This window comes from Theropithecus gelada, chromosome 9 (assembly GCF_003255815.1).
Source record: "Theropithecus gelada isolate Dixy chromosome 9, Tgel_1.0, whole genome shotgun sequence".
NCBI lineage: Eukaryota > Metazoa > Chordata > Mammalia > Primates > Cercopithecidae > Theropithecus > Theropithecus gelada.
In genome coordinates, this window is record NC_037677.1 from 87925277 (window position 1) to 87941818 (window position 16542).

The following is a 16542-nucleotide window of genomic DNA, read 5'->3' on the forward strand; positions in this document are numbered from 1 at the left end:
CTTCTTTGATAAGTGGGGACACAGAGAAATAAAAGGCTGTTAATAGCATTTAGCATTGTATATGGGAGAAATGGAGAAGGCTCCAAATTAGTGTTTTATTATAGTAATATTCAACATCATAAGTAGCCTTAAATTGTAGATTTGTGATACTAAAATTTTATCTATCAAAGCAAATTGCTGCATGTATTTAAAATGTCTGAAATGTTTATCTTTAATCTGCACAATAGTTTTCGTTATTACCAAAAAAGATAGTCTAATAAAGACTATTTAGATAAATATATAAGCATGTGAATTGTATATGATAAATGACATATATTTCTTATAGATATTTTTAAATATATTGTTTTTCACCTATTCCATGCTTATATTTTGAAAAACGGTGACAAAAGAATTTTGAGTCACTCATATTCCCATCGCCCAAGCAAAGCCATTAACATTTTAGTAAATTTTCTTTTGATATTTGTTCTGTATTATCTTTAAAAGACAACAGAGTTGAAATAGTATTGTAAACACAATTTTATTTCCTACTTTCTTCAGGTGTACCTTCCTTGTACTATTTACATAGTTTTTATGACCATCAGTTTGTTCATTAGTTGGATATGTATTTAAGATATTTCTAAAGTTTTGTTTTTATAGATAGTGCTGTGATGAACATGGAACTGTATAAAATATGTTCCAAGTTAGAATTCTCAGTGGAAGGATTATTGGGATAAAGTGTATGAATATTGTTATGATCTTTGATACATGTTGACAAGTCACTTTTGTAAAGTAGACTAATTGTACCTTTAGAGAAAATTCAATATCTAAAAAACCCTAAGTCCAGGTTTATCATCAGAAATATATACCTTGTTTTGAATGTTCCATTTTATATTTGTATTTATTAAACAGAAAACTTTGCTATTTAAGAGATGAGACATATGGAAACTGTGATGCAACATTTTTTATTATAGAAGGTGAATTATTTTTGGTCCTCCACTTTGGATCCCCTTTGGTTATCATTGTTACAATATGAAATAATAATAAGCCATTTTCACAAATAAAAATGTGTATAATTGATTTTTATAAAATTGTTTATATAAGAAATGGCATAGATAATAATTGTTATTTTTACTAAAATCTTTAAATGTTTTAAACTTAATTATAATCTAAGTAAAAGCAAAAATGTTTACTTTCTTATTTAATTAGCAAAGTCTGGTGGATAAAGTATCTCGAAGACAGAGACCCGATATGAATATGTTATTTCTAAATATGAAAGTAAGACGGACACATCTGGTTAGCGATTCACTTGATGAGGTATAATTTATTCCAAAATGATATTAATTAAAGCTTAAAATTCTATAATATGATTTATTATAAAAATCTTAGTAAACTTTTTTATTTCTGTATTCCAATAAGTGTGCTTTCTTAAATTCTTTTGAAGATCTTGTTGCATACCAAGCTTCCTTAAATTTTGACACCATAGTTAAAATCAGATCTGTATTCATAATTGTCTTATATTCATGTTTGTATGTTTATTAATAGTTTGTTAATTCCCTAGAAAAGGATTTGATGTAGAACACTTAAATGAGTAATTCATGTTTCTTCGTATATAACCTAGATTCCAGACCCACCTTTGTTACTAGTTATGTGTGTAACAAGTCATTTAACTTCTCCAGGTCTCAGACTACACATCTATAAAATTAGAAGTCTGACTTACAGGGTATATTGGGCCTATACAGGCTCTAACATACTTTGATTGCATTTTCATGTATTATCATAAAAAATGCTTCAGCTCGATCTTAATATGGTTATTAGAAGATAATGACTGATTCAGCTATGTTATTTATTTATTTATTTACTTATTTATTTTTGCAACACATTTTATTTTGTCACCCAGGCTGGAGTGTGGTACAATCAAAGCTCACTGCCACCTCAAACTCCTGGTCTCAGGGTCTCAAGCCATCCTCCTACCTCAGCCTTCCAAGTAGTTGGGATTACCAGCTCAAGCTACCACACCCAGCCCTAGCCATGTGATTTTTTAAAGTTTAGCATTGAAGGGAGTTTTTTTTAAAAAGAAATGAATTATCTTATAGTGTGCTAAATTAAAAACTTGAAGGCAGTAGATACCAGGAGGCAGTACTTTGGGCAAAATACCTGACTTCTGTAATTCTGTTTCCTGATCTATAAAACATAGTAAACACCTAGCTCACACAGTGTCTGGCAGATTTAATGGATAAATGGATGGATGGAGATTTGTAGCATTGCAAATAAGTTAACGACTGCCTAACACATTTCCCGGAATTAAAAATGTTAATTCTCTTTTCACTGCTCTTTGTTCTCCTCTACTGTATAATATCTTCAAATAGCTAACCCGGAAAAGAGCAGACTTGAAAAAGAAGTTAAAAGTTACATTTGTAGGGGAAGCTGGTTTGGATATGGGTGGTTTGACTAAAGAATGGTTCCTTCTTCTAATTCGCCAAATTTTTCATCCAGATTATGGTAAGTAATCTAATTTTCATAAACCATGTTTCTTCATAATTGTTAGAGTCAAGTAGTCAACCTTATTTTTAAACTATTCTATGATTTTACAGACTTTTTGTCAATCATAAATGTTGAATAATTAAGGACTGTTATTTACATTTTAAAAACTTGTTTGACTGAATTGATGATCAGTTGATTCTTTTACTGGGAACCCTACACAAAATGTATCAAGATTAAAAGTAAACATTTATGAGGAGACATCCATATCTTTTCTGAATAAGTCAAATGCATGAAATTTTAATTTGTCATTGAAATAAAAAACATTTGAAATTAAAACACAAAACTATAGTTTGCTGTATAATAACATTCAAAGCCTCTTTAATTAATGGGTCATTTTAATAAAAATTCATGAATTAATTTTTTAAGAAAAAATAAGCCTTTGAAATTTTTTATTTTACAGAAACTACCTGTATAATCCTTACTATCTGTTAAACTTTTCAAAGGAGAGTTTTCAGTGTTTTCCTTATTCTTTAGTTTTCTTTTCTATATGTGTATGTGATGGGAAATAGGGATGACAGTGATAAATTGAAGTCTCCAGATATCCTCAAAGTTAATTTTGATCATAATTTATAATCTATGAAACTATACTTTTTATAAAGTTATCTGATTAATTTAGTTTGTATCTTTTTACCCTGTTTCTACCATTGGTTCAGGAAAATAAAATGTTCTCCGTATATATTTAATATATATATTTATATTTGCTGAGATTTGCAAATATATAGTCCCATAAATAATCTGAAATTTTTAACTTGAAAGATGATTTGTAACAGAATTATTGTTGAATTGGTTAGCTTCTAATAGATGAGATGTCATGTACATGTTTACCAGTTTGATTTTTTTAAGTCAATCATGTTAATAATAAAATTATTTGTGTGTTTTTTAAGGCATGTTTACATATCACAAGGATTCACACTGCCATTGGTTTAGCAGCTTTAAATGTGATAACTATTCTGAATTCCGATTGGTTGGAATTGTATCCTTTAAACTTTCCACTAGGAGGTGCTAATAGATTAGAGATTTTTAAAGATTTTATCTGTATTTTAGAAAACTGTTTTCTTTAGCCATTTTATCAAATTAAATATTATTGTCAAATGTACTGTTAGATTTTCAGTAATCTTCATTATGTGTAATATATGTCAGTAGACTTAATTGAAAGAAATGAGTTTGATATTTTTCTGAAAACCTTATCTCAAAATAAAAATGGTTCTTTCCTATTTCACATATAATTGAAGTTATCACTAATTTAAGGCTTTTTAAAGAAAGAAATCAAAGTATTTCCCATTTATAATGAAGTATTTTTTTCTGTTCTTTCACTTTGTGCTCATTTCCCTCAGTTTACTGAATTGAAATTGGGGGAATTAGATCTAACTCTTTAATATGTCTCCAAATCCTGAAACGTAAAGGGAGCATCCATAAAAATTGAATGGAATGGGAATATTTAAAGCATATAGTATTATTTTGTAGTATTTTTAAAGTTTTATAAGTCCATTTGCAATCCTATGATTCCTATCAGGTATATTGTAGTATATTGTAGTATATTGTAGAGCGCATTTCTGCATTGGGTAGGAGATTGGACAAGATGCCTTCTACATTAGCTTTTTAGATTCCAAGAAATATAATTGTTTGTGGAGGAAAGGAGGGAAGAGTAAATAAATAAGCAAGCACTGGAGATAAGAAGGTTTACAAGCAGGGGGAAATTCTTCATCTGTTCTCAGAGTCAAATGACCATATGGCAGTAAGTACTAAGGAGTTCTGAGAAGGAAAACATACAATGTATTTCTCCCAGAGAGGACAGAGATTTAAAAATGGAACAATTACATTTGATTAACATATGGCTGGTGAGAGTGTTGGGACATTATAAGCTGAGAGTGTGGTGAGAATAAAAAAGGCTAAATTGTGCTGGGCTTGGTAGAGAGCAGCAGCAAGCACACTGAAAGTTATGGAAAATACCATCAGAAAATGAATGAAGAGCCATCTTTGAACGTCTGTCTTTGTTACATCTGTTGGAATAAATTATGAGGCATATATATGGAAATTGAGAGACGAGATTAATTAAAGAAAGGGTAGTAGGGAATAAACTGCACGTTGAGATAGTAAACTCAACTTGAAAAATTGTATATATTGTTATGTCTGAAGGTCCAAAGTGCTAAATTCCATAGAGAATAACACTTAACAATTCTGAGACTCCTGTTTATATTCTAGTATCTGCAGTAATCATTTATTGAATGTTTCATCTTCATTGAAGGGCCTAATCATTGATGCTTGTCACTATACTATGAGCTATTTAAATTTTCATACATAAATGTTTGTCATGCTTTATATTCATATATCACAATTTAGATTTGGATGATATTTTGACTCTAATATTTACAATAAAGTATTATGGCTTAGTTATATTTTTAAGTGATACTATACATAAAATCATAAAATTGCTCATTTTTTTGCAATAGATACTAGTTTCTATTTAGTCATTACCCAAAAGAGCATATTAAGCATGTTTAGCTATTCTATATTTCAAGCTAAACAATTGAATCTAAAAATTATAATTGCTACTCTCATTATTATGTGTGTTTATCACACACAGATATAAAACCTATAGAAAGCTAAATTGATGCTGTAAAAAGTGTAATACTATATAGGAGAAATGTGAGATGAGAGTGGATTGTGGTCAGGTAAGGGGTTGGGAACTGAAATTTGAGATATAACAAGTATGAACATTGAGAAAATATAGTTGATTTCACATATATCTCCAGTTTTAAAATTTCAGGACCAAAGATGTATTGTTCTAGTAGTTCTGACAGTATTGTGTTTCTAATACAATTATTTTGAAGTATAAGGCCTTATTATCAGCCTTCATTACACTTTAGCAAATTGAAATTTTGGTGGTCTTCCAATTTTTAAAAGTTATTTTCAGTAATTTACCCAGCTCATATGTTTAGATTTCCTTATGAGCCTATAAAATGAATTACTTCCTTAATAACTTTATATAATTGACTGTTGAAATATTATGAAATTTGATCTAAAACCTCTCTTTCCATAAATGGATAAGTTACATTCCACCATATAACTAGTAAATAATCCTGAGCAAAATTTATAACATCTGTAGCTTTTTAACTTTGACACTGAGAAACTCCAAGTAACATAAGTCTTTCAAGTTTTACTGTTGGAAATTACCTATCCTATTAGCTTATCAATAGCATATTTATATCCATATGTTTATTCAGTTTAGCTCTTTTCTTCACACATAGTCTGTTTTTAATTTTAAAATAACTAAAATGGCTATCTCCAAAACCAGTATTCTACAGTGAGTTCTACTGAATAAACTGTTGCTGCAGCTTATAAAATTGCCAACATCTTTGTTTAAATTTAGAAAATGTTTTCTGTTAAATAATTACAGGCATGTCTTAAGTTGCTGTCTGTTGTGATCTTAGATAAACTTTTCTAGGGAAATCATTGAATACTGTCAACTAAACCACTCCTTTTTACATGACTTTTTGTAATCAAGGAATTATATTGTGTAAAATAAAGGGGAAATAAATGAAAGAGGGGAAAGGAAATATGTGATACTAATTAGAAAGTCAGTGTTAAATCTGAAAGAAGTATGCAAAAAATAGACTGATGCATAATTCAGAACTCATTTGTTGTCATGGATTTTATGTTAATGCTTAACATTTAGTATGCATAGCTTATGGGACTAGCTGTTTATAACAGCATCACCTTGGATATTCGTTTCCCTCCCTGCTGTTACAAGAAATTATTGAGCCCTCCCATCATTCCTAGTGATCAAAATATACCAGTAGGCATCTGCAGTGTTACCGTTGACGACTTATGTCAAATTATGCCTGTAAGTATAAAGTTATTAATATCTCGTCCTTTAATGCTAAATCATCTTTTTTCCACCTGCACAGTCTCTCTCCTCCTAATGCTATTCTTACTTTTAAATATGGTTTCCTTCAACCTTTATAACTCATGTCCTTTTTTCAACTAGCTTTTTCTTTCCTTAGAGAGACATGTCACCCACTTTGCAGTGCTCCTAAGCTTTTACAACAGTAATTCAAGTCCAGGCTCTGCCACTTACTAGCAGTTATTTAATCGTTAAATAACCTGCAGTTATTTAACCTTTCAGTTTAGTTTCTTTATGTGAACAATGGGATCGTTTTTATTAATAATTTTTAAATGATGACAATTATATCAAATCTATGCCAGCCTAGATTTGTATGAAAATTTGTGGTTTTAAAGGAGTAGAAAATGTATTATGTAAAATATAGAAAATCATTCTAATTATGCTGTTATTTACCTTTTTCTAATAATTTAAAATAAAACTTTAATTTTTTCATAAAAATTAAATTGAAAATTTTGAAATATTGGGTCGGTTTTTCTATTTTTAAATATTTATGGATAACTTCAGTTATAATATAATGTAAGAAAATCTTTCTTTTTTTTTGAGACAGAGTCTCACTCTGTCACCCAGGCTGGAGTGCAGTGGCTCCACCTTGGCTCACTGCAACTCTGCCTCCTGGGTTCAAGCGATTCCCATGCCTCAGCCTCCAGAATATCTGGGATTTTAGGCACGCGCCACCATGCCCGGCTAATTTTTTTTTCTTTCTTTTTTTTTTTTTTTTTTTTTTAGCAGAGACGGGGTTTTGCCATGTTGGCCAGACTGGTCTTGAACTCATGGCCTCCAGTGATCCGCCTACCTCAGCCTCCCAAAGTGCTGGGATTACAGGCATGAGCCACTGCACCCAGCCAGAAAATGTTTCTTTTTTTTTTTTTCCCCCAAGACAGAGTCTTGCTCTGTTGTCCAGGCTGGAGTGCAGTGGAATGATCTCAGCTCACTGCAACCTCCACCTCCCAGGTCCAAGCAATTCTCCTGCCTCAGTCTCCCAAGTAGCTGGGATTACAGGTGCGAGCCACCACACGTGGCTTTTTTTTTTTTTTTTTTTTTTTTTTTTGGTCTGTTTAGTAGAGACAGGGTTTCACCATGTTGGCCAGGCTGGTCTTGAACTTCTGACCTTGTCATCTGCCCACATCGGCATCCCAAAGTGCCGGGATTACAGGCATGAGCCACTGTGCCCGGCCAACCAGAAAATGTTTCGTTCAGTGTACTTAACTTTTTCTTGGGAGGGGAGGGCACTGTACATGCATGAACTGTATATTCATGCATGCACATGAATGAATTGTATATTCATGCATGCACATGAATGAATTGTATGTTTTATGTTTAAAATATGAATCCTAAAACAGTAGATTTTCATAGGAATATAAATTGAAAGTGAGAAATACTACAAATTCATAAACAGTAATGTAGCAGATAGCAGTGAATTATGACGGACACTACATTAGAGGTATGCTTAGCTTGCTGCTTAAGAATAGAACCCAGAGTTATGCCCCTGTAGTTTGAACTGGATATTTTCCCCATCTGTGACCTATAATGATAAGCTTCTGGATGGTAGAAATCATTAAGCATTTTGTGCCCTGGAAAATACATGTCAAATATGATCTTTATATACATATGCATGAGCTATAGGAAAGCCACTTAATTATCCTAGCTAATGCTATTTGATTGAAAAAGTCATTAACAGATTTCTTTTTATAGGAGTTGGCCCATGGATTAAGTGAACTCTTATCACACGAAGGCAATGTTGAAGAAGATTTCTATTCAACATTTCAGGTACTATTAAGGGCAAATAGTTATCTGTTAATCATATATTTCATATGTGAACAGCACAATTTGTTATTAAATACCCACTGTTAGAAAAGATGAACAAGGATTAACCAATACATACAATCCTCTATCTTAAAGGACCTTAACCTGATAAAGTAGACATGTGTAGATGAGCAGTCAATGAAAGTGCTTAATTCACTAAGGGTTCAGGATACTCTCTAGGCAATTACATATCCCCTTGAGTTGGTTACTTTCTCAGAGCTTTTTAGTTTCTAAAAATAAGCCTATCCTGTAACTTCAACATAGAAGTTAGGAGTAGAAACTAATGAGTCAGACCAAAACTCTCTCATTTCCACTCCTTTTACAATATTTGGGAAATGGAAATTACAGTGATCTGCAGAGCTCCAGGGACCCGCATATTATCTAGATGGCCACACAGTTTTGTGGACTTCATTAAAGTATTTAACTGTATTAGGCAGGGTTAAGTTAAGGCACTATTTTTTTAACCCCATAATTATTTTATGATCCCTTGTTCTTAATACAAATATTACAAGAGCTTAGCCTTTTATAGTTTATGTGTTTAGAAGGAAGGGGGAAAAACTGTTCTTTTTAAATTTTACAAACCTGTTCACCAAAGTATGTTATTATATCAACCATATTAATATGTGTGATGGCATCTCCCATCAGGTTTTTCAAGAAGAATTTGGAATAATCAAGTCCTATAATTTAAAGCCCGGTGGTGATAAAATTTCAGTTACCAATCAAAATAGGAAAGGTAAGTTAATACCATTTTTAATTAAAATGAATTAGTATTTGCCATTTACTTTTACGATTTAAGAGATGTAAAATTGCTTTTCAGAATATGTACAGCTTTATACTGACTTCCTTCTGAACAAATCCATCTATAAGCAGTTTGCTGCATTTTATTATGGATTTCATAGTGTGTGTGCTTCAAATGCCCTAATGGTGAGTTTACAACTTTAAATCAAGCTTTCAGTTAGGTTTTGTAATACTATCATGTTAACAAATAATAAATATTTTAGTAGATAAGCTTTTACAGTAGAAAACATTTTCTACTTTTTAAAAGTAGAACTAAAAACAAAAATAATTCTCTCATTTCAGCCTTCATTCTTTAGAGGGGAAAAACACCCCAGTCAGTTCATTTTCTTTCCCCTTCTACTAAGTCTTTTAGAACTTTACAAACTTTCTCCAAGTAGAGTGGATGAAGGGATCCATGGACTCAGGATCTTAATACTGAAGGACAAAGCACACAATGCAGTTAACATGTAGCTCCAGGGCAAAAGCTACAACTTCTTAATGATTAAGGAACATATGTATAGCTGCTTCCTGCTACCTCAGGGCTCCCTGAGCAACTCTGGTTGCCTTTTACCCTTAGCAAGTAGTTTACCTCCAGAGTTATGTTGGACTCAGTTTGGTCTGACTTGTCTTAGCCATGTGAATATGGGTCAGCTACTATTTAGAATACCATGTCAGAAGTATCATAGGATACCTTTCAGTCACCCCAGCTACCCAGCACACACTTCAACATGCCATTTGTATCTCCCTTAGTTTTCTTATGAGGGATTGGAGTAAGGTCTTTCATTTGAATCATTTTTCATGGGGGAGAGAAACAGACTATAGAAGTTGTTTTGGGGCAAAATCAAGTGGCTTACATTATTGCCAGCTTGTTTTAGAGAAACCTTTGTAATATGTTTGTTGTCAAAAATACCTTTGAAAGAGAAACACTTTATTGAGCTCTAGTTAAGTTTTGTTTATGACACTCTGGTAATTGTGGGAGTGGACAGGGGGAAAATAAGAATTAATTAGCATAGCATGGTCTCTATTTTTAGAGCTTTAATCTCTATAGGTGGTAGACTAACCCACCTGAAAGTTGAAAAAAACAAGAGACACAAGACAGACTATAACCAAGTACGCAAACTCTACAGTGCACACAGGAGGTGTTATGGGATATTGGAAGGAGATATTAGGATATGGGATATTAGGTGGATCAGTAGATGTTGGAGCTTCATGCTGGGTTTTGGAGAAGAGTAATAGATATGGGATATTAGGCGGATCAGTAGATGTTGAAGCTTCATGCTGGGTTGGAGAAGAGTAATTTGGATTTGTGCAAAGTCATTTGCTTGTTTTTCTGGCAAACTGCTAATTACTATTTTACAATATCTATAAACTTCAGAAGCAAAAAATATCTTGCCTTGGTAGGAAAAATATACCCAGAGAAGATTTTTCTTCAACAAAAATGGTTTGATTTACTATGAGAAATCATGACTTTTGTGATTTGACCCAGTGAAAATAGTTCCAATTTCATTTAAAACCATCACTCTTTAATTATTGTTTTTGATAAATAATTATTGGCAGCTGCTTCGTCCAGAAGAGGTTGAAATTTTGGTCTGTGGAAGTCCTGACCTGGATATGCATGCTCTGCAGAGAAGTACTCAGTATGATGGCTATGCAAAAACGGACTTAACTATAAAGTGAGCTCTTTATACTTCTGATAGTGGGGATGTGGAGAGGGAACAGCAGACAGTGTGATTCATTTATTTGCATAACTTACAATCTGTGAATCAATTAAGTTAGTCCAAATATTAGAGAGCCCACAGTCTTATTTTATCTCTGGAAAGTCTATGAGAATTTTAATATAAAATCACTCCCTTTGGTAGAAAATTCTATAAACAAGTTTCTACAAAAGTGTAGAGATTTTACTTTTAAAAAAATGACTTTGCGCCTAGAATTTCATGGATGCTGTCCTTATAAATAGCAGTTTAATAGCACTATGTTGAAAAAATAAGATTTGAAAGTTATACAGGAGAAAAATGGTTCCTGTACTATCCACTGCTGAACCTACATACTTTTATAAAAATATTATTTTATAATGTTAGTCAAAAGTCTAATACATATATAGAAGCTCACCATTCCTTAATTTTACAGAAATTCAGGGTATTATATATTCTTAAGGAAAGCCCTTTCCTTAGAGCTTCCTTTATATTACTTTATTGTAGGATTTTTGTCAAGACATTTGATGTTAATTTCCTTTGGTTTTCTCTAGATACTTTTGGGATGTCGTGCTTGGATTTCCTCTTGATCTTCAAAAGAAGTTGCTACATTTTACTACAGGGAGTGACAGAGTACCTGTAGGAGGAATGGCTGATTTGAACTTTAAAATCTCAAAGAATGAAACTTCTACTAATTGGTAAATTTCTGGATCTAATTTTATTTTAAATCTAAAGGTTACTGCTAATACTGCTAATAATAATACATTTGGAATCAGGAGATTTACTCCGTTTGAAGTTATTTTCATAGAAAAATCTTCATGGCCTTGAACTGTAAGAGATTTTGATTAAAAGTTCTCTTACTAGTTTTTGAGACATACTAACTAATAATTCATTTCTAACAACTTTTTACTTTTCTAGGTGATATAAGTGCTTTGTAGTCTCTTTTAGAACCTAGTTACTTTGTAGTAGTATATTGTCTAATGTTCATTTTTATTTAAATGTGAAATGTGTTTTTTATTTTTAGGAAAATCACTAAGTTGGGATATCTAGTTTGCGTAGTTTTCTTTCTTTTCTAGGGGGTTGGAGGATACTATAAGTAGTACCAGAAGTACCTCTAATACTAATCCTCTTCTTTTTTTTAATCTCATGCTTTTTGTATATGAAGTGATGGTGATGATGGATTTAAATTATTTTTTAGCAGTGTTAATGCATTAATGCTTATCAACTTACTCCTGTTTCCAAATAACTTATAATTTGTAAAGCTAACTTGAATAGACATACTTTGGTTATAATCATTTTTTTTCTCTTGCCCCATACATTGAACATTCCCTGAGTGCTCTTAGTTCTTCCTTTCATTTTAAAGCTGGAATCTGTTCTTTGCCTTTCCACTGCCCCCACCCTGGTAAAGTTACTTTTTATCTCATTACTAGCTTATTTTATCCTATTAAACTCATGTGCTTTAACACTATTTAGATCATGATATTTCCCTGGGAAATAACTTTGTTGCCCATTTAAGTTCTAGAATCTAGAGACTGTAAAATAAAGCTCTAGTCTTCTACCCAGGCTACCTACCAGTTTTCATTTCTTCCCATGCTTTAGTCAACAGCCTGTTCTGCTGATTCGTTAGATACGTTTTATGCCTTTCTCCATGCTTTCAAGTTGTTCCCTTTACATGTGACATGTGCCAGCTTCAACTATTAAAGACACAGTTTAATGTTGACTTCCTCTGTAAAGCCAAAAGTCATTATGTATTCAGTGAGTTTTTCAAATATCTTGTAGAAGTTATGTGCTAGTTATCATATTGCACTTCATATCTGAGTCATTTCGTTCTTCAAGGCAGAGGTTATGCCTTATACATATTTGTTTTTTGTTTGTTTGTTTCTTTGTTTTATTTATTATTATTATACTTTAAGTTCTAGGGTACATGTGCATAACGTGCAGGTTTGTTACATATGTATACTTGTGCCCTGTTGGTGTGCTGCACCCATCAACTTGTCAGCACCCATCAACTCGTCATTTACATCAGGTATAACTCCCAGTGCAATCCTTCCCCCCTCCTGCCTCCCCATGATAGGCCCCGGTGTGTGATGTTCCCCTTCCCGAGTCCAAGTAATCTCATTGTTCACTTCCCACCTATGAGTGAGAACATGCGGTGTTTGGTTTCCTGTTCTTGCGATAGTTTGCTGAGAATGATGGTTTCCAGCTGCATCCATGTCCCTACAAAGGACACAAACTCATCCTTTTTTATGGCTACATAGTATTCCGTGGTGTATATGTGCCACGTTTTCTTAATCCAGTCTGTCACTGATGGACATTTGGGTTGATTCCAAGTCTTTGCTATTGTGAATAGTGCCGCAATAAACATACGTGTGCATGTGCCTTTATAGCAGCATGATTTATAATCCTTTGGGTATATACCCAGTAATGGGATGGCTGGGTCAAATGGTACATCTAGCTCTTCCTGTAGAATTGATCCCTTTACCATTATGTAATGGCCTTCTTTGTCTCTTTTGATCTTTGATGGTTTAAAGTCTGTTTTATCAGAGACTAGTATTGCAACCCCCGCTTTTTTTTGTTCTCCATTTGCTTGGTAAATCTTCCTCCATCCCTTTATTTTGAGCCTATGTATGTCTCTGCGTGTGAGATGGGTCTCCTGAATACAGCAGACTGATGGGTCTTGACTCTTTATCCAGTTTGCCAGTCTGTGTCTTTTAATTGGAGCATTTAGTCCATTTGCATTTAAGGTTAAGATTGTTATGTGTGAACTTGATCCTGCCATTATGATATTAACTGGTTATTTTTCTCGTTAGTTGATGCAGTTTCTTCCTAGCCTCGATGGTCTTTACATTTTGGCATGTTTTTGCAATGGCTGGTACCAGTTGTTCCTTTCCATGTTTAGTGTTTCCTTCAGGGTCTCTTGTAAGGCAGGCCTGGTGGTGACAAAATCTCTAAGCATTTGCTTATCTGTAAAGGATTTTATTTCTCCTTCACTTATGAAACTTGGTTTGGCTGGATATGAAATTCTGGGTTTAAAATTCTTATTCTTTAAGAATGTTGAATATTGGCCCCCAATCTCTTCTGGCTTGTAGAGTTTCTGTCAAGAGATCTACTGTTAGTCTGATGGCCTTCCCTTTGTGGGTAACCCGACCTTTCTCTCTGGCTGCCCTTCAGATTTTTTCCTTCATTTCAACTTTGGTGAATCTGGCAATTATGTGTCTTGGAGTTGCTCTTCTCAAGGAGTATCTTTGTGGGGTTCTCTGTATTTCCTGAATTTGAATGTTGGCCTGCCCTACTAGGTTGGGGAAGTTCTCCTGGATGATATCCTGAAGAGTGTTTTCCAACTTGGTTCCATTTTCCCCCTCACTTTCAGGCACCCCAATCAGACATAGATTTGGTTTTTTTACATAATCCCATACTTCTTGCAGGCTTTGTTCATTTCTTTTTCTTCTTTTTTCTTTAGATTTCTCTTCTCGCTTCATTTCATTCATTTGATCCTCAATCCCTGATACTCTTTCTTCCAGTTGATCGAGTCGGTTACTGAAGCTTGTGCATTTGTCACGTATTTCTCGTGTCATGGTTTTCATCTCTGTCAGTTCGTTTATGGCCTTCTCTGCATTAATTATTCTAGTTATCAATTCTTCCACTCTTTTCGAGATTTTTTAGTTTCTTTGCGCTGGGTACATAATTCCTCCTTTAGCTCTGAGAAGTTTGATGGACTGGAGCCTTCTTCTCTCATCTCGTCAAAGTCATTCTTCGTCCAGCTTTGATCTGTTGCTGGCGATGAGCTGCGTTCCTTTGCAGGGGAAGAAGTGTTCTTATTTTTTGAATTTCCAGCTTTTCTGCCCTGCTTTTTCCTCATCTTTGTGGTTTTATCTGCCTCTGGTCTTTGATGATGGTGACGTACTGTTGGGGTTTTGGTGTGGGTGTCCTTCCTGTTTGTTAGTTTTCCTTCTAACAGTCAGGACCCTCAGCTGTAGGTCTGTTGGAGATTGCTTGAGGTCCACTCCAGACCTTGTTTGCCTGGGTATCAGCAGCAGAGGCTGCAGAAGATAGAATATTTCTGAACAGCGAGTGCACCTGTCTGATTCTTGCTTTGCAAGCTTCCTCTCAGGGGTGTACCCCACTGTATGAGGTGTGGGGTGTCGTTCTGCCCCTAGTGGGGGATGTCTCCCAGTTAGGCTACTCAGGGGTCAGGGACCCACTTGAGCAGGCAGTCTGTCCGTTCTCAGATCTCAGCCTCTGTGTTGGGAGATCCACTGCTCTCTTCAAAGCTGTCAGACAGAGTCGTTTGCATCTGCAGAGGTTTCTGCTACTTTTGTTGTTGTTGTTGTTGTTGTTGTTGTTGTTTAGCTGTGCCCTGTCCCCAGAGGTGGAGTCTACAGAGACAGGCAGGCCTCCTTGAGCTGCTGTGAGCTCCACCCAGTTCGAGCTTCCCAGCAGCTTTGTTTACCTACTTAAGCCTCAGCAATGGCGGGTGCCCCTCCCCCAGCCTCGCTGCTGCCTTGCCGTTAGATCGCAGACTGCTGTGCTAGCAATGAGGGAGGCTCCATGGGCGTGGGACCCTCCCGGCCAGGTGTGAGATATAATCTCCTGGTGTGCCCGTTTGCTAAGACCCTTGGTAAAGCGCAGTGTTGGGGTGGGAGTTACCTGATTTTCCAGGTGTTGTGTGTCTCAGTTCCCCTGGCTAGGAAAAGGGATTCCCTTCCCCCTTGCGCTTCCCAGGTAAGGCGATGCCTTGCCCTGCTTCAGCTCTCGCTGGTTGGGCTGCAGCAGCTGACCAGCACCCATTGTCTGGCACTCCCTAGTGAGATGAACCCAGTACCTCAGTTGAAAATGCAGAAATCACCTGTCTTCTGTGTCGCTCGCGCTGGGAGCTGGAGACTGGAGCTGTTCCTATTCGGCCATCTTGCTCCACCCCCCCCGCCTTATACATATTTATATTCTCCACATAGTCACACATGGCAAGTGCCCAATGGCTATTTCTTGAATAGTATTTATGTCATCATCAATATCATATTTAAAATACAAAATAAATATTTACATATATAATTAAGAAATTTCTAAACAAAATTTACAATTAGAGTTCTAAAATGAAAAAATTCAAGAGAAAATTTTTAGATTATAGATTTATTTGCTTAACAGAAGTTAATTTTTCAGAATATTTTATATTAAAATCACTTCCAATTTTAAAAGAGTAATCTGAGCAATCTTTTTTAATACAAAGGTGACATTACTTGTAAACTTTCCCGATAATTATTATTATTTCAAGAATATGTGAGCTAACATGGCTTCAACATGAATCTAGAACAACTCTAGTTTCCCAGTGTAATCTCACATGTATTAAATAAAGCTGACCATCAAAGACATACAACATTTCAATTTGACACAATAATGGTATGCCTCAAAAGACAAGGACAACACTTCAGCTGAAAGAGGAGTTTTCATTGATCTTATAAGGTCCACCATTGAAGATTCACTAGATTTTTGTTAAATAAGAATGGTAATTCCATTAAAAAGTGGGCAAAGGACATGGACAGACACTTTTCAGAGGAAGACAACATGCAGCCAATAAGCATATGAAAACATGCTCAACATTACTAATCATAAGACAAATGCAAATCAAAACCACAATGAGATACCATCTCACAGCAGTCAGAATGGCTATTGTTATGTTAAAAAGTCAAAAAATAGTAGATGCTGACAAGGTTGCAGAGAAAAGGGAATGCTTATACACTGCTGGTGGGAATGTAAATTATTTTAGCCATTGTGGAAAGCAGTTTGGAGGTTTCTTAAATAACTTAAAACAGAACTATCATTCAACCCAGCAATGCCATTATTGGGTATGTG

General features: G+C 34.5%; 1 protein-coding gene and 1 long non-coding RNA gene across 4 annotated transcripts in view; one reads left to right on the plus strand and one right to left on the minus strand.

Annotated features, from left to right (window-relative positions):
• Positions 1-16542, minus strand: part of LOC112632128 — a 207747-nt gene that overhangs the window by 167127 nt on the left and 24078 nt on the right. The window lies entirely within an intron of this gene.
• Positions 1-16542, plus strand: part of HECTD2 (HECT domain E3 ubiquitin protein ligase 2) — a 92710-nt gene that overhangs the window by 71229 nt on the left and 4939 nt on the right. For all 3 annotated transcript variants that reach the window (XM_025397867.1, XM_025397865.1, XM_025397866.1), the window contains 9 exons: positions 1186-1293; positions 2346-2478; positions 3405-3493; positions 6206-6364; positions 8117-8191; positions 8873-8960; positions 9045-9151; positions 10562-10677; positions 11250-11393. In XM_025397867.1, coding sequence (XP_025253652.1) covers positions 1186-1293; positions 2346-2478; positions 3405-3493; positions 6206-6364; positions 8117-8191; positions 8873-8960; positions 9045-9151; positions 10562-10677; positions 11250-11393 — 1019 coding nt within the window. The remainder of the gene's footprint in view (positions 1-1185; positions 1294-2345; positions 2479-3404; positions 3494-6205; positions 6365-8116; positions 8192-8872; positions 8961-9044; positions 9152-10561; positions 10678-11249; positions 11394-16542) is intronic.